This window comes from Lycorma delicatula, chromosome 12 (genome assembly GCF_047948215.1).
Source record: "Lycorma delicatula isolate Av1 chromosome 12, ASM4794821v1, whole genome shotgun sequence".
Lineage (NCBI taxonomy): Eukaryota > Metazoa > Arthropoda > Insecta > Hemiptera > Fulgoridae > Lycorma > Lycorma delicatula.
The window spans coordinates 19,719,376-19,742,916 of NC_134466.1; the positions used below are offsets into that span (position 1 = coordinate 19,719,376).

Consider the following 23,541-nt stretch of genomic DNA (forward strand, 5'->3'; position numbering starts at 1 on the left):
ATTTATGTTAAACGGAATGGAATTCAATTGAATCGAAAATAAAAAAAATGTTACCATAGAGAAATCAAGTTATGGGACAAATTTCTTATCTCAAATCTACTCTGATATGTTAACCAAGTCTAAATATTTTCCATTGCTACGAATGAGAAATATATCATCCTAAACTACTTGGTGTGTCCTCAGGCAGAGGACACTATCTAGGAACCATAAATTCATAGAAACGATAAATATTTATACAACAAAGTCAAGGTGAAATAAATAAAAATAACATTTTTATCTAATTTTAATATAAAAAGGATGGTCATTCGGCCAAAATTAAAAAAAAATCTGTTACGTTTGATAAGACTCAGGGTTATCTAAATGACTTATTTAATTTTTAAATATTCTTACAAAAGTTCCCTTTTTTGTTGTTCCTGTTTAAATTTTGGAACTTTAATTTTTATTTAATACAGGACTTTTAAGGATCATCAGCTTCAGTCGGGTTCCGTCGGGTCTTTACACTTCACTCGGATCGTTTGGGATGGATTTGGCTCCTGACGAATCAGTGGCCCCACCAACGTTACATAAGCAAGATCTTCACTGCATTGGTTCAATGCTACGCTATTTAGACGCCAGTTCAGTTCCAGCTTAGCCTCAGCTCAGCTCCAGTTCTATTTCACTCATTTTGCTTACAGAAATATTACAATTACAATGAAAAAGTTATAATTAATGCTATATTTCAATCATATTCAAACAATTAATGATATTTATATATAAATATTTATATATATATACAAACAATATTTCAATTACAATAAAATATTTATAATAACAAGAAATCAAGATTTAAATTATTAGAAGTGTCAGCCACAAACTTTTCATCAACGTTAAAGATTGATTTATTCACATTTAATTTTGCAAAATCTATGGTACAGTGATTTATTATGAAAATAAATCCTTTGATAAATGTAGGGGTGATGGAGTACAATTTCAGATTTCAAAAAATGGAACTGAAAATTTTGTGCTTTGTTTAAATAAATTTAAAATGAATAAATTAAAAAAAAATCGTTAAATGATGAATGCCATCCTTCTAAATAATTTTTTTTTATATGGGAAAATATATTTCTCACAACTTCTGTAGTAATATGAAAAGGAAGAGACAAATTCATAGACTCCGTATAAAGCAAGTATAATGAATAAATTCGATTCTAATAAGAAGCTATTAAAATGTAAAAGGGTAGGTCGAATTTGTCACTTCTGAGAAAAAAAAAGTTTCACTTTCTGAGAATTGGAATGTATGAATTGTAGTACTGGGAGATCGCACAGAAATTGGTAAGTTACTTCACTGAATTCCATAAATGAAATTCTTGTTCGTATTTCAACCTATTCGTTCATCATAATGTTAAAAATATAATAAAACTTACTCACCTATAAATATCGGTTTCTGATTCTATCGAATTTGACTCACTGAAAGAAAGCATAAATTTATTTAAATATAATTTCAAAATCATTTATAAATCTTTTTTCTTGAAATATATGTGAAACATCAACAATCTATGATTAGCTATGATAAAAAATAATTACGTGTTTAAAATCATAAATTCTTTCTATATTTATTGTTCCGAAGGCAAGATGCAATTCCAGTGAACAGAAAATGTATAAGGATTTTACCTGAGCAGACTGCTACTTTAATACCAACATTCCAAAACAAAAAACTAATAAGACAAATCCTCGTCATTGTGATCATTGTTGTTAAACTTCCATCATTTTTGTAAGTAAAATTCAGTCAATGTCTTCCAGTAATCAATACAGTAAGTATAAAAACTAATTCCGACACCAGTAAAGTGCTGAATTAACACCTGAAACGAAAACAGCATCTACCTGATTATAATCTTTAAATTTGTACATCCTCCTTAGTTTTAATTTCCTACTTTTTTAGTTTTCCGTTCAAGGGACCAAAGATCACATAACAATTAAACGTAGTGCCTCCATTATGAAAAGTCGTTATTGCTGTGAAAGCATTCCAGAATATTTCTCTCCAATAATTCATCAGGACATTATCTGATGTGTTACAAGGATATTCCAGGCATTAAGCATCTGCGGCAACATGATAGAAAATGCATTAATTACAACCAACAATACTGCTTTCACATTCAGTACGCCTCCATGGATATTTCTTATAACGACCTAAATGTCCAATAATATCACTCATTTACCCTCTCCATTCTATTAAATTCACCTATATATCTTTGAAATAATTTAAATGCAAGAAAATGATTGTAGTAAAATCTGTCCAATAAGTCATCACATATCATCTCTTATTCTGTCATAAATCTGTATAATGTTGTCATTATTTATGTTAATCGAAATGGAATTCAATTGAATAAAAAGAAAAAAGTTACGGAGGAATCAAATTATGGCACAAATTTCTTATCTCAAATCTACTTTGATATGTTAACCAAGTGTAAATATTTTCCATTGCTACGCATGAGAAATATATCTTCATAAACTACTTGGTATGACCTCAGGCAGAGGCTACTATCTAGGCACCACAAATTCATAGAAACGATAAATATTTATACAACAAAATTTAAGGTGAAATAAATAAAAATAACATTTTTATCTAATTTTAATATAAAAAGGATGGTCATTCGGCCAAAATTAAAAAAAATTCTGTTACGTTTGTTAAGACTCAGGGTTATTTAAAGGACTTATTTAATTTTTAACTATTCTAATAAATGTTCACTTTTGAGCCCCTTTGTGAGTGTGGTGAAAATCAAACTGTTAAACACATCACAGAAGTTTGCTCTAGGACAGCTTATGAAGGGAATCCTGAAGGTTTCCTGATGGCATCTCCAGAATCAGTAGTATATATTAGTTTCTTAAATCTTTGTTTGTAATTTTTGGCTGTAATTGGTGTTGTGTTTTGGTGCCATACGGTAAATAAAATAAATAATTTTTGTGAAATTAAAAAAAAATATATATCAAAATATTAAGTAAGAGTAACTTACTACTGATTTATAACAGTATTCAACTTGCAGTCTACTATGTATGAATCTGGCTTACACTGAACATTACAGTAGATATCATAGATTTATAGAAGTGTGCGCATGCAGTTGATGATAAACACACACACACAAACTCTCTCTCACACACCCTCCACCAACCCCAAACCCCCACACACTCACACACACAGAAACGCTTATCCAATATGAGAACACTTCAATAAATTAGAAATTGTACTTACGTTGCGTCGTTGCTATTCGTCGTAGGAGGAGTTGAAATTAGAAAAGTTTTATACCAACATCCAATTTATTTATTTAGTACAAGAAATTTTGTCATCAGTTCAGTATTTAATATATAAATATTTATTAAAACTGATGTATAAAAAATAATTTTATTATATGCATTTAAAATTTATCTGTACACAAGAAAATCCTTTAAATGCAAACAACTCTTACAATCTATTTAATCATAGCTAGGCCTGAATAAAAATGCAGTGTAAAATACTTTAATTTTAGTTTCCCTAAGTAGCACACAAATAAATCAGTTTATTAACAATTAAAGAAATTTGTGAAATACGATAAACAAGAAATCATTTTATTTGTAAAAAAAAGGATAAATTATTTTTTTAAATGCGTAATGATTATCATTATAAGGAATCAATTATCATAGATCACCATCATATGGCAATTCAAAATTTAAACTATGAACTTCTGAAGCATTAATTAGAACAGATTTTTGAATTTCTAGTAACTCACTGAACAGAGCCCCAAGAATGACTGAGAATATTTGGAAATAAATTATAAAAAAATGTACTCTGGTTTGGTTTGTCATTTGAAAAGATTATGTTTTTAAATAATCTTCTTCGTCAACCCTTATGGACAATACCACAGTAAATAATAACACAGAAATATCTGCAGATTCTAAAGCACATCCGAAAGTTCCAAAATATTGACTTTAATGTGCCTTTTTCACATGCAATACTGGAAGCTAGAGCTCTCATATTCACTTCTTTGAAGGGTATTAAAAATATGACTGATTAGTTACTGTAGTGTATTTTCTTTTAACGTTTACATTGAATAGTCTCACTTCAATTACTGGCGAGCTTATGGCAATTTTTCGTGTTATTTTTTCTTAAAATATATTTGAAACATCAACAACGTATGGTCACTTTTTGTTGCTCTTGTTTAAATGTTGTAACTTTAATTTTTATTTATTGTATGACTTTTAAATTTAAAGATCTTCGGCTTCAGTCAGATTTACTCGGCTCTTTACACTTCACTCGGCTTCTTACGGATGCACTCGGCTCTTGAGAATCAGCGGCCCCACCAACATTACATAAGCAAGCTCTTCACTGCATTAGTTCATTCATTTAAATCAGCAATTTCTACTCCTCCGGAGAAGGGGGCGCATTGCTCCCTCCATACAGTTAGTGCCCCGTTGTGGCGTATTCCTGCTAGCTTACGAAGCGTTAGCATCGAAAGGACATCAGTGGACGGTCTGAAGGGTAATTACGTCGGGAGGACAGGTTTTCAAAAGCCTAGCCTTCCGCGGTCGGCCCATGAAATGGGTTCGATAACGCTGGTTTAACAACGGATTGGAATGCAATTAAATCCGTCCTTTAAATCCAAATATAAAATAAAGACAAAAATTGAAAAATTAGACCCTTCATATAAAATAAACCTTTAAAAACACGCCCGATAGAATCATCCAGCAGCAAGGGACACTGTCCAGGCTCTGCAATCTGTAGGGAGAATTTGCAAACTCCCGCCAACTTTGCATTCCATTCCTTTCCATTAGTTCAGTCCTACGCTAGTTATACGCCAGTTCAGTTCCAGTTCTCTTCCAGTCATTTTACTTACAGAAATATTAAACTTTCAATGAAACAGTTATAATTAATGTTATATTTCAATCATATACAAAAAATTAATATTATTTATATATATATTTTTATACATACAAATAATATTTCAATTACAATAAAATATTTATGATAATAAGAAATTAAGATTTAAATTATTAAAAGAATCAGCTCCAATTTTTCAACAACGTTAAACGATTTATTTATTTCACATGTAATTTTGCAAAATCGATGGTACAGTGATTTATTATGAAAATAAATGCTTTGATAAATGTAGGGGTGATGGAGTACATTTTCAGATTTCAAAAAATGGAACTGAAAATTTTGTGCTTTGTTTAAATAAATTTAAAATGAATAAATTAAAAAAAATCGTTAAATGATGAATGCCATCCTTCTAAATAATTTTTTTTTTATATGGGAAAATATATTTCTCACAACTTCTGTAGTAATATGAAAAGGAAGAGACAAATTTATAGACTCCGTATAAAGCAAGTATAATGAAATACCCATGTACTTTTTTGCCGCAGTATCAAAACATGAATATCCTGTGGCAACCACCGAGCGCATCTCAATCACACGAAGCAAAAACCAGATCTTTACCTGGTATAATAATGTGAATGTACTTTGAGATTCTTTTTTGTGAGGGATACTCTACCACAGTTTCCTTACAGACCAAAGGAAATCATTACTAAGTATTACGCCATCGTCTTACAAGCTGAAGGGAAGACTGGAAGGTCTTGTTCCAAGAGGATAACGTTCATATTACATTTCTAATTTAACTTGGATGCACTGTAAGAGCTCAAGTAGTATGTGTTACCTCCCGGCCACTCGACATAGAAATATTTCCATCACTTTATCATCAGTTTGGTCGACTTAAGAAATTGTGAAAAGTGAATAAATTCGATTCTAATAAGAAGCTATTAAAATGTAAAAGGGTAGGTCGAATTTGTCACTTCTGAGAAAAAAAAGTTTCACTTTCTGAGAATTGGAATGTATGAATTGTAGTACTGGGAGATCACACAGAAATTGGTAAGTTACTTCACTGAATTCCATAAATGAAATTCTTGTTCGTATTTCAACCTATTCGTTCATCATAATGTTAAAAATATAATAAAACTTACTCACCTATGAATATCGGTTTCTGATTCTACCGTAACTTTTTCACTGAAAGAAAGTATAAATTTATTTAAATATAATTTAAAAATCATTTATAAATAATTTTAAATACATAATACAAATATCGGTACGTATTTTATGAAATATTAAATTATATTTTCTTTAAATGATGGCGTGATACAAGTTTTGTGTCCGCTGCTTTTCTGTACAACATAAGATATAGATTTTAAAATAACGAAAATTGTTATAGAAATTTTTTCTCATGTTTTACATTCATATTTTTTTCAAGTTTCAGTTTTATAAGCAATTATAATAAGAAAAATTTTTAAATTTTCTTTATTTTTTAACCTTATATTCACGGTCACAAGTATAGTCGCATTTTTCCTTTTCAAAATGAATTAATCAATGAAAGTAAAATATAAGAACGGAAACCATTTTAGTACTGTTAATATATTTATCTGTACCTGTAAAGCAACTTGTCCTGACTGACTAATCCATCAACGCCAAGCAAAAACTACTGAAGATAAATTGATGATAATTTGTATACATCTTCCTCTTACGGTGCAAGTGCACACTATAAGGGATTTTACGAAATTCCGAGGTAAAGGGTTAAAGTGGAATAACAATTAAATTTACTATTTTTTTTTTTTTTTTGATAACAAATGTAGATGTCGACTTAGTTTAGTGTGTATAATTTTCTTGTTAAATATCTAAAAACTAATTTCTAGTGTATTTGGAGTGTATGAATCGTAGTACTGGGAGATCGCACAGAAATTGGTAAGTTACTTCACTGAATTCCATAAATGAAATTCTTGTTCGTATTTCAACCTATTCGTTCATCATAATGTTAAAAAGTATAATAAAACTTACTCACGTTTTAGTAATATCGATTCCTGATACTATCGAATCTGCCTCACTGAAAAAAAGTATAAATTCATTTAAATATAATTTCAAAATCGTTTATAAATAATTTTAAATACATAATACAAAAATCGGTACGTATTTTATGACATATTAAATAATATTTTCTTTAAATGATGGCGTGATACAAGTTTTCTATCCGCTGCTTATCTGTACAACATAAAATATAGATTTTAAAATAACGAAAATTGTTATTAAAATAGTAATTTTTTCTCATGTTTTACATTCATATTTTTTTCAAGTTTCAGTTCTATAAGCAATTAAAAATGAAAAATTTTTTACCTTTCTTTATTTTTTAACCTTATATTCACGGTCACAAGTATAGACGCATTTTTCCTTTTCAAAATGAATTAATCAATGAAAGTAAAATATAAGAACGGAAACCATTTTAGTACTGTTAATATATTTATCTGTACCTGTAAAGCAACTTGTCCTGACTGACTGATCCATCAACGCCAAGCAAAAACTACTGAAGATAAATTGATAAAATTTGTATACATCTTCCTCTTACGGTGCACGTGCACACTAAAACGTATTTTCGAAATTCCGAGGTAAAGGGAATAAGAGGTAAAGGGGAGTTAAGTGGAATAACAATTAAATTTACTGTTTTTTTTTAATTTTTTGATGACAAATGAAGATATCGACTTAGTTTCTAGTGTGTATAATTTTCTTGTTAAATATTTAAAAAATAATTTCTAGGTTTTTCGAAATTCGACCTTGAAAGCGGTGACAATATGTAAAAAAATTATAACAATAATTGCAAATTTCCTCCATTTCCGATTACGCTAAACGGATATTAACTACATTGGGGCTGGATTCTATGAATAAATATCTTCTTTTTTTTTCCTTTTCTGTTTAGCCTCTGTGATCACCTTAAGGTATTACTTTAGAGGATGATATGTATGAATGTAAATGAAGTGTCGGATTATGCAGTTTCAGGTCGACAGTTCCTGAGATGTATGGTTAATTGAAACCCAACCACCAACGAAAAACACTGGTATCCACGATCTACTACTCAAACCTGTATAAAAGTATCTGCCTTTTCAGATAAATATCTAAAAATCATTTTCGGGTTTTTTTAATTTCGATTTTTTAAGTAGTGCGACGATGAATGGCATGGGTCCTTAACATTACTGTATATGCAACACGACTGGGTGCACCTGCCTCTTGTTACTTGTCTAAAAACAAAATAAAAGTAATTAAAAAAAGAGAAACGTTGTACGGTTACCTCTAAGTAGTTTTTGTCTGGTAACGGTAAGACCCGAGAAAAATACATTTTTAAACGTACGAACTACGGGTAACTAATTATAACTAATATTTTTAAGATGAAGGCCGAATGTTTTGAAGCACACATTCTTAGATTGCTCAATGTTTCGGGTATAGAACTTTTGCTGATACATTTACTGAATTTTTCGACCGAAGCGAGCCATAACCGGCTAAATATCCCCTGACTGCGAGGGGAAGTGCAAGTAAATATACCACACGGCCGAAGCCGCGATGGAAACGCTAGTATATATATGAAGTATAAATGAGAAACAAGTTAAGGAAATAAAGTCTGAAATCTGAAAATTTAAAGAAAACATTTTTTAAACTTCGAAAATCTGTTGTTTATTTATTAGAAAAAAAATCAACGAGTGTTCAATACATACAGAATCCTACGAAGCTGAAGATAAAATATTTAAGGGGAAAATGAATTATTAGGGACCGAGGTTTACGAAGTAAAAAACGATTAGTCGAACTATAGCAGTATAGTAGGACTAAACGATTTGAGAATTTAAGAAGTCCTTAAAGTAAAAAAAGAAATGGCAAAAACACTACAAACTGAAGTATATGAACCTAAAGTTAATGCACCGCAAGGGCTGTGTTTAAGAGAAATCAAGACCTCTATTATCATTGACACTTCCTATTTTGTTCATTGTTGATGAAAAATGGTGAAGATATATAATGGCGGACAGTTAAGATTCAGACAAAAATTTAAAAAAAAAAATATATATATATATATACGGACTTCGCATATTAAAGGAAATTTACCTGATGGACCGGTGTACATTAATGAGATCCTCTCGCAATACTGCCGAAACTTTCTCAACGAAGTCAGACTGTTTTTTAAAAGGAACAGTTGTGGAGATTCCAAATTGGAAAAAAGTTTTCAATAGGAAGGAGAACGTTCCAAGAATTTGGCGGATATCAAAGTAAGGGATTTCGAATCACTCGGAAATATACCGACAAATCTGACTACAAGAAGTTCGTCTGCTGTCAATTAATGTGATTTTGAACTTTAATGATGTTTAGTGTGTTATTCTATAAAATTTTATGATGTCTGGATTTAATTATCTGGGTAATATTGTGGATGATTACGTTCGCATAAGAGACAGTTATTTTGGTTACGAATCAAATTTTAGTAAGCACAATGTTAAAGTAGTTGATAATTTACACATAAATATTCTTACCAATAATAAGAACTTAAATAACATTTTACAACTGTCATATAATTTTAAAACATATATATATATATTTTAAAACATATATATATATTTTAAAACATATATATATAAAACATATATATTTTAAAAATATATTTTTAATAGTAACTAACCTAACTGTTGATATGCGTTTTTATTTTAGTTTAGACGGCTTACAAAGTCGTCTAAACGACGAATTGTATAAGGTTTAATTAACTAAAATATTATCGGGAACAGAATATTTAGTAAACTAAAATGGGATGTTTCAATACTATTTTTAAAAAGTTAATATAAATATTAAAAGAATATTAATCGATAAAAGAAAAGGAAATCTGAAACTAATAAATATTGTAATAAGGACTTCACTATGTACAACATCATAATAAGAACTGCATCACAGTTGTTGCCACGGTGATCGACGAAGATCTTTACGTGACAGTGAGAGAAATTGAAAATGTAACTGGAATGAATAAAAATTTATTTCAGTCGATTTCGTTAGAAGAACCCTTCGCCATTCTCCATAAAGTCCTGATTTGCGCCCTCCGGATTTCGATCTCTTTCCTAAACTGAATTAACGCTCCTTGGTGAACGTTTTAGAGTTTGAAAAGTTATAGTCTTCCGCGATCCAGGAAACTCGACACTTCCACAAAGATTTCTCTTCTCCTGAGAGAAACCCAAAAGATGCTAAACAGTTGGCTAGCATGCATTTACACTTGAGGGGATTACATCGAAGAGCTGAAAATTTGATTTCCATTTAAAATGATCCTGAAAATGGTCTATGTTAAAATTGTTTTTACAATCTTCTTTTATACTAGATTATGTAAATTTTGGAATAATATGTACCAACTTACTCAAAACATAATCTACAATAAACTGTAGGAAAATGTGTTGTTTGAAGAATATATTTTCTCTCAGACAAAAGTTTGTTTTTTTTAATATTTTCGAATTAAAATTTTTAAAGTCCTTAAAAATAGAAGTTTCCGCAATATATTAGTACAGACAGTAGTGCTTGTTCTCTATTTACTCTACTGAAATGCAGGCCACATTCAAGAAAACAATAAGAAGTAAATAACTGGCAGAGTATTCAAATGTATAAAAGTCGATCGTATCAGATTGTACTACAACATTTTATATTCAAATAAATTTTGTTAAATACTTGAATATATGAAAGTTTACATTCTAAATCAAAATATTCTGATTAAAAAATATATATAATATTCATCAGTGTAATTACGTTAAACAAAGACTCTATTGTGATAAAGACTTTCTGAAGTTGCAGTTGGAGATGTGAACATAAGTCTATTGTACGCTTGCGTTAATTTTAGGGTTAAATACTCGTATATTGGTATAGAAAAAAAAATGAAAATAAAGAGGTTTTAGATGAACTATGTAAAAAACAAGGCATTTTGCAATCCATAATTCCAGTAAATAGAATCTATTAATTAAATATTACTTTTTGATTACTTACGTATTTATTATTCCTCTTTTGATTCTGAAAAACAGAAATATTAGCTTTAATTTAGTATAGTATCACTGGAATTCCCAATCTTATTTTTTTATTAACTAATATTTTCTTTCTGTTTTTGTTCCGTACACTGATGACTCGGTATTAAATATAGGTTGGAAAAAATAATACAATGATTATTTGAAGAGAGGATTATTTCAATAACCCTCTGTCGTTGACTACTCTAAGCGAAAAGAGGTTCGTGTCAAATTTACAAAAACATCATTGTTTTGACTGCGTTATTTATTTTAAAGATTAAGGAGGACTTATGATCTTTAATTACTGAATTATGACGAATGAGTTTTTCGATAGCTGCACGCTTATCGATAAAATTACGTAACTTCTTTTCATAGTATTTTTATGAGATTATAACCTGGTGGATCACATCCATATTGCATCCCTTGTATAAATTACGAGGCTCGGCTGATAAATTTTGTACACTATCGTGCCGCACGGAGACAAAAGGTACCATCGAGTAGAGTGTGGCAGCACATGATAGCTAACATTCCCCTCTATAAACCTGCGATAATGCTTTGAAATCCGTTAAAATGTCGTCAACAATATGTCGGCCAATATGTCAACACGGTTAAAACAGCGCTTTGTGATAGAATTTTAAACAGCAGTAAATGTGAATCCTACGAATATTTTTCATAATTTAAAAGCGGTGTACGGTTGTGAAACTATTGACTGGAGTACTGTGAATAGGTGGGCGTTGAAATTTAGTGAATGTAAAGCTGTTAATGCGACAATTGCAGCGGACGACCGGTTTCTGTGACTGACGAGAAACGTCGAAAGGAGGTGGATGATTTGCTTCAAACTGACCGGCGAATCACTCAGCGAACATATCTAAAGAACGAGTAGGCCATATTATTGAACAATTAGATTGACGTATTATTTGCGCACGATGGGTAACGCGCAAACTCTCTTATGGCTCTCCATAAGCTGAATTTTGAGTCTATTTTCCATCTGCTGTACTCGCCGGATTTGGCTCCATTCGACTTCCACTTCTTCCATCATCTCAAGAGGGATCTCAAAGGTAATCATTTCATCACCGACGATGAGGTGAAAGAAGCTGTGGCCACTTTGATCCTAGAAAGACCGCCAGAATTTTTCAGTGAAGGAATGCAAAAACTTGTCACACGTTGGGAAAAGTGTATCATTCCAAACGGAGATTACATTGTAAAATAATACTGCATTTTGTACCTACTGTACTTTACTTTTATTCTTTTTTTTTCATTCCAATGCTATGCATATGTGTGCAAAATTTATCAGCCGAGCCTAGTATTACTTAATTCTTTTTATCATTCGTTACTTTAATATAAAATAAGCCGAATTTAATGTTGAATTCCGCAGTACTAAGACTTAAATTTTACAATGTAGGGATGATAACTTCTTATTCTGTCTTCGACCTCTTACTTACTGTATGTGGTATCAAAGACGAAAAAGGACAATGGTAAGTGAGACATCTCTTTTACGTGAAAGTGGACAGGACCCGACACACGAATAATGGTATTTGTCTCAATCCTTTGGTTAGTTACGTTTCATAGATTTAAACAGTGTACTGTATACAATTGAATGAAATATTGTAGTATTCCAAAGACTAAACAGCAGTGATGATTTACTTTTAGCCGTAGGTTTACGAATCTTTTGATACCGATAAATTATGATGTAAAATAAATTTATTAACTCTAATTCTAATTCTGCTTAAAAGCTATTATGTCCAAGGCAATTGGTAAGAATTTTTCTCTTCTGTATCCATTGCATCCATAAGCTTTTCTATGAACAATATTAATAAAATAATTATTTTTAATATTTATTTACAGAAGCATATTGTTCTGCATATATTTCCATACAGATGAGAGATTCTAACCGATTACAAACTGTATTTTTAAATAATTTCACGTTTAATTTATACGTACATAATATTACTGTAAGCACAAACATTAATCACCTCAACAATATTCTAGCTTCGGCTAGAATTATTTGGATTTATGTTTTTAAATATGCAGCCGAGATGAAAATGAATTTGTAAATTCTGAAGAAGCTCACTCAGCTATTGGTTTTTGTTATTTCGATCGCTATTGGTTTTGTCTCTTAATTCATTATTTGCATTGTCGTTTATCTATAAAGTGTTAATAAAAATTGATCTGAAGTGCATGTGAAAACAAATTCCAGAAAAATATTAAACTTGTGACCCAGTTTGATTGCAATTTTTTTTCACTTTAAATTATACAAAACATAATTAAATTAAATCTATGTATGTATATTGCGTGCTAAAAAAATCAGTACCTTTTGTAACAGTCGCGACTATTTTTGCATTTGATATATTCAACTGTTATTCAATTCATTTATATATAACATAATTGATTATATTGGTGTTTATTTATAGAAAACAAGAATCTGTTTTTCTTCGGTGTTCGTGAAAAATAATAGGATATTACAGAAATCCATGACGAATCCCGTGCGAGATTTCCTAATCCCCTACTATCGACCCGTTAAGCTGAAATAAAATTTGAAAATATTGGTATAAAACTAGCTACAAGATTATTTATCTTGTTTGCAGCAAGATGGGGATCCTCCTCATTATGTTTTTAGGAAAATTTTATCTCGATAAAACATTTCCTGAACGGACAGGGCGCTAAGGAACAACGTGTTGATGTTATTTAACATCAACCTTGCAAATATTCTACCTGCGAAATTGTTAACCACATGGTTTCTTTAAATGGAATTGACCGGAACAACCTCAAACAGTCGATTTTATAAAACTGGACAAAACTTTATATTAGAAAATGTATAACTTAGCGATTAAATCTTACCACGAATTAATAAAAGCAGGATTACAACACAATGAATAAAACAATATTATTATCACAGTTCGGTAGAACTTCGTCGTTAAGAGGCGACAACGGCAACGAAGGCTGCGTTTACAGTTCTAAACATGACCTAACCTAGCAGTGAAACGAAAACGGGGTAAAACATTATATTTCAGTTCAGTTAGATTAGTAATAAAAAATACTTTCAAAAAATACCTCGAATTTGGTTAGACAACGGTTTTTTTCCATTTGGTGAACCGCGGGACTCGAATATGTCATTTTATTCATTATTTTTAATCTACCTTTACGAATCGCACCGTAGATAGCAGTACCTGATAGTACAAGGAAGCGTACAAAAACTTGATAATGTACTGGGAATAATACAATTTAAAAGAAAATATACTACATGTATTTATTTTTAATTCTAAATTAATAACAGATTTGTTTTGTTTAAATTTTGTATATTAATTTTTTTCTTACTAGTGGTGGGGAGACTCACTTTTATCCCACCCGTATATTTATGATATTTGTTGCAAAAATAATATTTTCTTACATAATTTTATCCGGGATTGCGTCAAGAAGGTCAATAACAGTCTGTACTATTTCATTTTCTTTATCACCGATAACCTTCTCATAAACCTTTAATAGAATTCTAAAATAAAAATGAAAAAAAGAAAATTATTAAAAAAATTATAATGTTCAATTTGTTTTTCATTAGATAGTAAAATTATAAAAAAAGTTGTGTTATTAACATTTCTTTCTAATCTATACAAATAATGCAATAAGCAAATTTGCTGATATTTTATAAAATTCTAGCGATATTTTTTCTTAGATTTTGTAATATAATAAATCAAAATTATAAGAAATATTTTTTAAAAAAATGTTAATAAGACAAATTAAATATTTGATTATGCATTTGTATTCTTATTATTAATAATAATTAAAATTTTATGAAAGATTTAATTAAAATTGAAAGAATGATTTTTAACTGAAGATAGAAATTTTGAGATTTTCCCAAAATTTGTGTCATCACTGGTTGTTAATAGATCGTCCAATTGTAAGTTTTAGAAAAGTTAAGTTTTATAATACTCTTTCTATTCTATTTTTTAATTTGATATGCACTTCCTGTTTCATTTTCTTTCCAGCAACCAAGCAGTTCAATTTTCTACTTCCAGAATTTAAGGCAAAATAAGTGTTAGATAAGTGTTCTTTTAATTTATATTTTCTATTTTTTTTTTTTTTTTTATTATTATAAATTTATAACGTAATTGTGTAAACTCAATAGAAATTAGAACGTAATTAATGAAATTATAAAAACAAAAGCAATTAACTCATCTGACCGATAATTAAAAATTATAGCAGGGTGTTCATAAAGTCCTTCCTTGATTGGAAAAATTTATGACAAAAACAAAAAGCAAAACTATTAGGTTTTGTTTTTGTTACTGATTGCTCGATGAAAAAGAAGGGACTAATAATTCTGCTGTGCATCAAACCGCACCACACATTCAGTGTAGGAGAATCTCTAATTTCTTCCGTCGTAAAGTATAGAATTTTCTGAACCCTTATTCTTACATTATGCCTGTTTACTTTCCCTGAGGTGTGGAAAGTAGCCTCGTCTGAAAAACATAACAGATGGTCGCCCTGTTCGCGGAAGATCAACTACAGTTCCACTTTCCTTAAACTTTGCATACAACGCAACGATACTCTTACTAGCACGTGATAGTTGCCCGTATTCCCTTCTAAAATTTCGCTCCATAGTTATCGGTGATTTCGACTCGTGATATACATTGCGTTTTCTCCTGGATTGACGCCATCATATAAAAAATTGATCACAGTGCACTCTACTCTTCCACTACCAGAAGCAAACCAATATTAAAAAAAAAATCGATAATTTTTGCTTTCTTTTGCCGCAACCCACACATCTATAACTATAACACATTCTTGTAATCATGCAAAGACTTTAAGGACGTTATATATATACATATGGAGTTAGATTATGATGTTTACTAGATATAAGCGTTAATAAATGGAATGTGTTCCTAGTAATCATTTGTTTCTAAGAATTATTATTGTACTAGAACCTTGGCCTTTCTGTAATATTTTTTGTTAGACTCATTGTAGAACTCACCAAGATAACATTTACCTTTAATTAATATGCAGTATCAGGTTACGCTAAATGATTTAAACTAAAGGAATATTAAATAGTAATAATTAATAATTATAATTAAAAGCATATTAAATGTAAATGAAATAAAATCGTTATTTAGAAACGTAATTCGTTAAGAAAACTTGTGTGTGTATATATATATAAAATTATTAATAGCTAATTTTTTAAAAATAATTTCACCTTCATGCTACAAGCGCTTTTTACACCACATTTTTTGTTTTATTGTCTTATTGAGCTTGTTTTTAGCTATATTTTTAAGGGGGTAACAAATCCTAATCTTGTTATCTCTGATATAAATCAGGATATGTCCTTTCTAAGTTATGCATGTGTTTTTATTTTTGTGAAAAAAATAGGCCAATCTTGATATTAACCGTTATTTTGTACAAAAATAACTTTTTGGGAAAGGAAGCATTCAGAGATAGGCCGTTATAAACATCTTTTTAAAGGCCAAATTTTAGTTTAGGCTTACATATTTAATTTGATTCCTTATATATTTAATTTGTAAAAGGATCAATATGATTTGATAACGTGCTTTAAAAAATTCAAAAAATTAAGGGGATTTTTTGAATTATTTCACACCAGACTGGGAAGAATTGTATGAATTAAGTCTACACATCAGTATGACCAATCGTCGAAATTTTGCTCATTTATCAGGTTTGGCCTAGCAACTGATGGATCTTGGGCCAGTCAAGGAATTGTCCACTCAAATAAACATCTAATGTGACTGCACTGCTCTTGGGAGCAGTAATTAAGATGCCAATCTATCGCCTATAATTGTAGGTGTTAGAATAGCACCATGGTACATAGTGGTCAAATATTTCATTCGGTCTTACCAGACTATCCACCCTCCAGCATATTTTATATTTTAACATAGTACAGATTTTAAGTTTACCAAAATAAAATTAATACTAACTAATATTATAATGAGTTTTAAGTCTCCAGAAACAGAATCCCGGTTGTCAATAGGGACTCAGAGAATATGTAGCGAGAGAAATGCAAGTTAACTGATAATCAATCCATAACCACCGATTCAGCAATCTGAACATTAGTAGTCAGTGAGTAGTTTTGGTGAAACTGGATTAAAACAAGAACTGTAGTCTCATTACATAATATCGATAGCTTTTCAGAATAATGAAATGTTAGTAGGTGCACTAAATACATATAAAACTGCTCTACATTTTGATTTGACTTGTATTCCTTGCACTTAATGTTTTGTTGTCCTCTACCACACAATGTCTGATTCACTTATGCCTGTGTCTGCATAAATTACTGAGTTTACAGCTTTAAACCTTTTGTTTCTTTTTTATGGAATTAATGAGATGAGTAAAAAAAACAAAAATCCTTTTCGGCACGCCAAAAGGCGGAGGTAGATTTCACCGGCGCTAAGTAAGGAATAAAAAAGATACTTAACTTAACTTAAGTTAAGAAAAACTTCAACGTTACTCAATACGACAATGGTTGCATGTGAAAAAGTTTCACACGTTTACCATACGACAAGCCCCATTTTCTTATAATTCCAGTAATATTTTGGTCATCCCTTGTCATAAGGGTTGGTCATATTAAAAAATGTTTCAGACTAAAGTTTAAGGTATTGTTTAGAGGACTAACGACCACTTTAAACCGATTCGATACTGTACCTATTAAGGGAGGTATGTTTTTTTTTTGTCTTCGAAACCCCATTTTTCTTCTATATCCTGGGCCAATGGTTAGTAATATCAAAAAACTTTGCTTATATAAGTTTTAGGCATTTATCCAAAATATATTTATCCGTATAGTAGAATAGAATCTTTATATCCAAACAATAGAATCTTTATAGTAGGTACTTTGAACGAATACATATTTTACTTAATAAGAAAGTTGTAGCGATATTTTGTTTTTTAGAAAAAGCTCCCCCATTTCCATGGTCCGATCTTGCTCATTAACGAACTTGATCAAATTTTGGTCGATATATTTTATGTATCAATTTGAAAGAGATTGGCGCAAAATTACGGCAGTTATCGTGTTCATAAGAAAGTGAAATTTATGTATATATATATATATATATATATATATATATATATATAAATGTATATATAAACTTTTGAACTGACGCTGGTTTTGGGGTCTGGCGGATGTGAAACGCGAATATAAGTTGAAATTTTCCGGAAGTCGAATCATGGTACCCATTATAATAGGTAAATACTAATCTTTGTTAAATTACAGATTGGACAAATTTATTAAATAACAAATGGTATAATATTTGTAAACCTAAGGAGTTCTTAAGGTCTATATTTTAGAAAAATAAATGGTGTCGGTACTTACATATCTCCCTCATAATATTTACTGCAAAACAAATAAAATATATAAAAACAAATACCTGACAAAAATAAATACATAAAAAAATTTGATCTAAGCTTCAATAACATAAAAAATCTTACAGATCAATAACTATGAGTATGTCTATAATTAATATTTTCTGAAATTCCTCTTGTTTAATTACACTCTTTTTTTAATAAAAAACTGATGTAATTATGTTCACACTAATACGCGAATACAATGTTTTGGAATCTTTTACATCAGCACCGTCACAAAGTCATAGGAATGAAAGTAGTATCATATAGTTATAATCTACATACTTCAATTGCTTAAATGAATAACTTACAATAATTGTATTAAATTATGGACATAATTCATAAATCAGAATTTAAAGTTACATTACATTTTATGAATCAAATGTTATCAGAAAAACTAAAGATAATCAGTTGAAAATAATTTTAATTTAATTGACTAGAAACTATTTTGTTATATTTTTAATTGAAAAAAAATGCATCTGATGGTGATTGATAAATCGGAAATCCAGAAAAATTTACCCTTAAATTAATGGCAGCTACTCATTAAATATTAAGTTACGGAATTTGCAAGATGTCGCAAAAGTACGATACTACTCAATCTAAATTGAAGAACTAAATTTTGTTGAAGGTTTTGAAAACGATAGGCTTCAGATTGAAGATGATTTTGTACCTTAGAATGTAAACTGAATGCATTAACAAATTGTTATATTTGCGATAACCTAAACTCAAGTCAAAATACATCTCACACTTTTAGCCATCACTATTCAGTTGCCACCAATCAAATTACCATCATTTGACAGCAATATTCTGTTGTGGTAATATTACTTTGCTGTGCTTAACGACTTAGTTCATTCTATAAGTGATCTCTCTTATTTTAATAGTTGCATTATCTTTATTCTTCATTAAAGGATACAGCATTTGAACGATAAAAAATTTACCCATCACAAATGAGAATTACCTAGTGAGAATTAATTTATTAGAAAGTAGATTTAGTAATAACTTACTTACAGTTATTCATTATGTAGAGAAACTCTAGATATTCATTTCAAAGAGAGTCTTTGTCTAGTACTTTTCTGTTTATTAATATGATCAGTTAATCCGTAAATTCACTTAAAGCCATGCATTTTCCAACTGACGTTGAACTTATCGTAACAGATTCTAACTTCCAAGTTAGACCCTATCATACGTAATAGTCAATTTTTATTTATATTTGAAAATCCTCACCTACCGATTGATGTTTTTTCCATGTTAGGGGGGATGAGGGAAGCTTAACTCCAGATTTTTAACATCCCTCTCCCATAGATTTTTGAAAAACTCAAATAGTTTTTGAAATGCGTTTTTCTCTGAATATATGCATTTTAGAGAATAGTTTTACAAACAAAAAATGTAGAAGACATTCTTTTCTGCAATTAATGTTTTTGACGTTATGTCGTATATTTGAAATTGAAATACTAGGTGGCGCTGAAATTGTAAAAACGTGTCTTTTCGGTTTCTTCACCAGAAAAAAATTGATTTTCGTCTGTATTGCATTTTTAAAAGTTGTTAATCTCAAAAATACAGACAACTTTTATTTATACAATTTTCTTGTACGACTTACAGTTTTGGAGCTGTAGCTTGTGAAAGTGTGAAAATGTGAATTGGGCACGTGTTCGAAACTGGTCTACTCGTTTACAACTTCGTTTACAACGATTTTTACAACTTCAGCGTCACCTAGTATTTCAATTTAAAATTATACGGCATAACTTAAAAAAAGATTAATTGTAGAGGAGAATGTCCTCTACATTTTTTGTTTGAAAAACTTTCCTCTAAAATGGATGAATTCAGAGAAAAACGCATTTCAAAAACAATTTGAGTTTTTCAAAAATCTATGGGAGGGGGATGTTAAAAATCTGGAATTAAGCTTCCCTCATCACCCCTAAGGCATGAACAAAATATCAATCCGTAGCTAAGGATTTTCAAATACAACCTATTTTGATGGCAAATTGCCTGTGCTATAAGTTATGGAAGGAAAGATTATTTTGTTCAAAAAATGCAGAAATTAAAAAAAATAAGACAAATATTGGAAAACATAACTTTTAAATAGGATTTCAAAAACACGCTTCACTCACATCCAGTAGTTCACGTAAATTTAACGTTACTATAAAGGACAACCAAGGAAACTTGGTTGTCCTCAAACTCATAAAAACCTGCTACTTGGTTATCATATGATGTCAATTTTCTGTCATATGTATAATTCAAATCATTATATTTATAAATGTAAAACAACATTTAAAAATAAATATTGATCATTGCAAGGAGATTTAAGAAAACACAAATATTTTAATTGTTTACACCCTGGCCATTTTATCAAGGAATGTGTCAGTAAACACACGTGTAAAACGTTTTTGGAAAGATAGCATTTATTAATTCATGAAACATTTTCAACCCCTTCTCAGAAATCACATTTAGAAATGAATATGGAAGTTTCACTGCAACATTCCGAAGTAAGCTAAAAATGAAACTAGTTGATTCTCTTAACAACGCCAAGCAAAGTTATTTAAGCTTGGGAAAAGCAAGTTTACCGCATTTTTTTCTCAATAACAATAATTGTCACTTAATTGATGAAAACTTAAATTTAGAACATGTGACTGAATCTACATGATTGGGTAACTTCAGATTTATATGTCTTTCAGTTACATCATCCCATATTAAAAGCCAAGTTTAACAATTAAACGAATTGTTTTTCATGGTTCAGTTTAATATTAAAGTATTTCATCGCTTAAAGATAGATTATTAATTGGTCCTATTGTTCAGCAGTCTTTTCTCAGTAATTCTCAGATTTAAACTTCATAATTGTTTTCACTGATGAGCCAATGAAATTGTATAGGCAAATTTTGGTCACATCTAGACAGCAATCTACTAAGAATTTTATGGCGATGTCCCGCTGACCAAGATTTAAAACCTTATACATTACGATCTGTAACTTATAGTTCAGCTAGTGCTTCTAGTAGTCCTTCTTGGCTACTAGAGTTCTTAATCAGATTACTAAGGACACCAAGGATGCATTTTCCTGCTCCCACAGTCTTACTCTTCAAGCCTTTGGGGGTTTGTGTCCCCATGCCCCTATCTTCTGCAGCGTTTCTTTAAACTAGACACCCAGCTGCTGAACCTTTTATAAAAACCAAATATACCACACCAAGAACACTACACAAATTACAACATATACCCATACACAGCTACATAACAGCATCCTACACTGTTTCTTCTCGCACCTACACTCAGTGGTGCTGCGACACGTAACGCAACGCAAACGTAACCCAAGGTGGATACTATCGTATCGATAGGCGGATGGCTCTACATATTGAGTTTCAAACGATCTCCTCTGAGCACCAGGGTGAACCTAGTTGTGCGACGCCCTAGCTCCAGTACGCCTGCACTCTGCTGGAGTAGTCTGTTAAATCATCGGTACTCGGGGAACCGTTTAAAAAATCCAACAGAACCAAGGGTTTGAAGAGACTTCGACCGACGTTGTCAGTCGAAGATTTAAGTAATGATAGGGAAACTAAAAATGTTAGCAGACTGGTCAATTTTCTTGCATACGGTTTCTTGTTTTGAGATACGAGTAAGGTAAAATCTTTTGGAAAAATTTCTCCCTTCATAAAAAATAAGAGCGTCAAACAGTTTGTGGGTCTTCTAAATCTGTTAAAAAGCTCAGCTGTGGCACCCTGCTTGTTAAAGTAATTAAGGAAAACAATGCCGAAAACTGCTAATATCCCTTAAATATACATGGACTGACCGAATGATAGTTTAGCCCATAACACGTTAAATTTTAGCTAAGTAATCTTTTGTCATGACTTAACTGACTTTGAATTAACAGTAATTACGGAAGAGTTGTCATAAGCAGTCAGTCACGTCTGTGCAGGGAATTATGAGAAGGGAGAATTGGGTTGAAATACAATCATCATTGCTAGTTCTGACTTTTTTCAATTAGGCCGATCTTAACCGAATAACGGTTACCTTTCTGTTCGTGTGACACTATATATATCAATCCCCACACGCAATATCAGGGTTTTGGTTTCAACAAATTGGTTGTAAATTGGAACAGGTCTGTGCACGTTGCAGTTGTACTGCACTGTTTCAGGAATGACCCCTTTATAAGGAAAAAAAGCTATATTGGAGATCAGTACTCAGCAGAAATTGTCCTTTCCTGTGACACTTCGGGAATAGTGAATTCCTCAGCATGAGAAATCCCATACAACTTGGTATTAGTTTCGTACAGGCACTCCCAAACAACGTATAAAAAGAGAAAGAATGCTTATCGTATAAAGAACTAACCAAATTAGTAGAAGCTTTGTTAGAACAAGTAAAGTCTCTCACTCCCTCACATCTACTATTGCTCTATTGAGTACTAGCAAGAAGGTAACGTCTGCAAGAAAGACCGGTTGTGATTTAAGAAAAAACAGTTCAGTCGGTGCACCACCACATAAGGTTTTTGCTGCACCGATTACGCAGCAAACTACTAAAATCCCTGTGAAGTGATTTATAAAACCATCATCGCCTTGCACAGCATTTCTGTCCTCCCGGACTTCCAACCATCCCTAGGTCTACAAGCATATGGTGTCAGATGAAGTGCCCAAAAAAGCAAAGCACTTCTCCTAAAGGCTTTAAAATAAAAAAAAAATCGTATTGTATTTGATAAGTAATCTCCACACAGAAGTTATAACAAGAAAAATTATTTTTTTATGTGTACAAGTATTAACCAACGGAATGTTTTCGGGCTCCATACTCGGCGTGAGGATATAGAAATTCTTCTAAAGGAAGAAAATCCTTTAGTACTGTGTATGCAGGCAACTAGTTTCCATCCGCAAGATGAAGTGTCTTTTCGCTGATACGACTTTGAGAAATGTGATCATCCAGATAAAGGTGATCACGAGGTGTGGCTGTTCATGAAGTAGTATTGACCACGCGGATTCCGTTAGATACAAACATTCCTGTAGTCTCAGTAAAAATATTAGTGTCATTTAAAATAAATATTGTAAGGTGTGTCCTTCCCAAATTATGATGTCAGTGAGGATGATCTGACCGATCTGATTTCACAGATTCATTTGCCCTCCCTAACAATTGGTGATTTCAACGCCCAACACTATTCATGGGGCCCATCATCATATTCTTCCTGAGGCAATATCGTTGATCGACTGAGGCATAGTTAGTCTCTGCTTATTGAACGGTGGGTCGTACACTTTGTCATCTTCATCAGGTAAATTTTTGTTCATCGATTTCTAGTGTTTAGCATCCCTGCTTCCACGACTTAAATGTCGCGATCACGGACCTATTGATAGCTCGGAAGGTAATAGTAATTTGCCTCAGTCAGACACGCAGTTGGCGGTTTGTAAAAGCAGACGGGAT

The 23,541-nt window shown here is 31.0% G+C and overlaps 1 protein-coding gene across 1 annotated transcript in view; it reads right to left on the reverse strand.

The window, feature by feature from the left end:
• Positions 1-23,541, reverse strand: part of LOC142333036 (uncharacterized) — a 108,514-nt gene that overhangs the window by 50,485 nt on the left and 34,488 nt on the right. Inside the window, exons 6-11 of the mRNA XM_075379824.1 lie at positions 18,128-18,148; positions 14,213-14,311; positions 10,811-10,834; positions 6,834-6,875; positions 5,969-6,007; positions 1,408-1,446 (exon numbers count right to left, since the gene is read on the reverse strand). Of these exons, the coding sequence (XP_075235939.1) occupies positions 1,408-1,446; positions 5,969-6,007; positions 6,834-6,875; positions 10,811-10,834; positions 14,213-14,311; positions 18,128-18,148 (264 nt within the window). The remainder of the gene's footprint in view (positions 1-1,407; positions 1,447-5,968; positions 6,008-6,833; positions 6,876-10,810; positions 10,835-14,212; positions 14,312-18,127; positions 18,149-23,541) is intronic.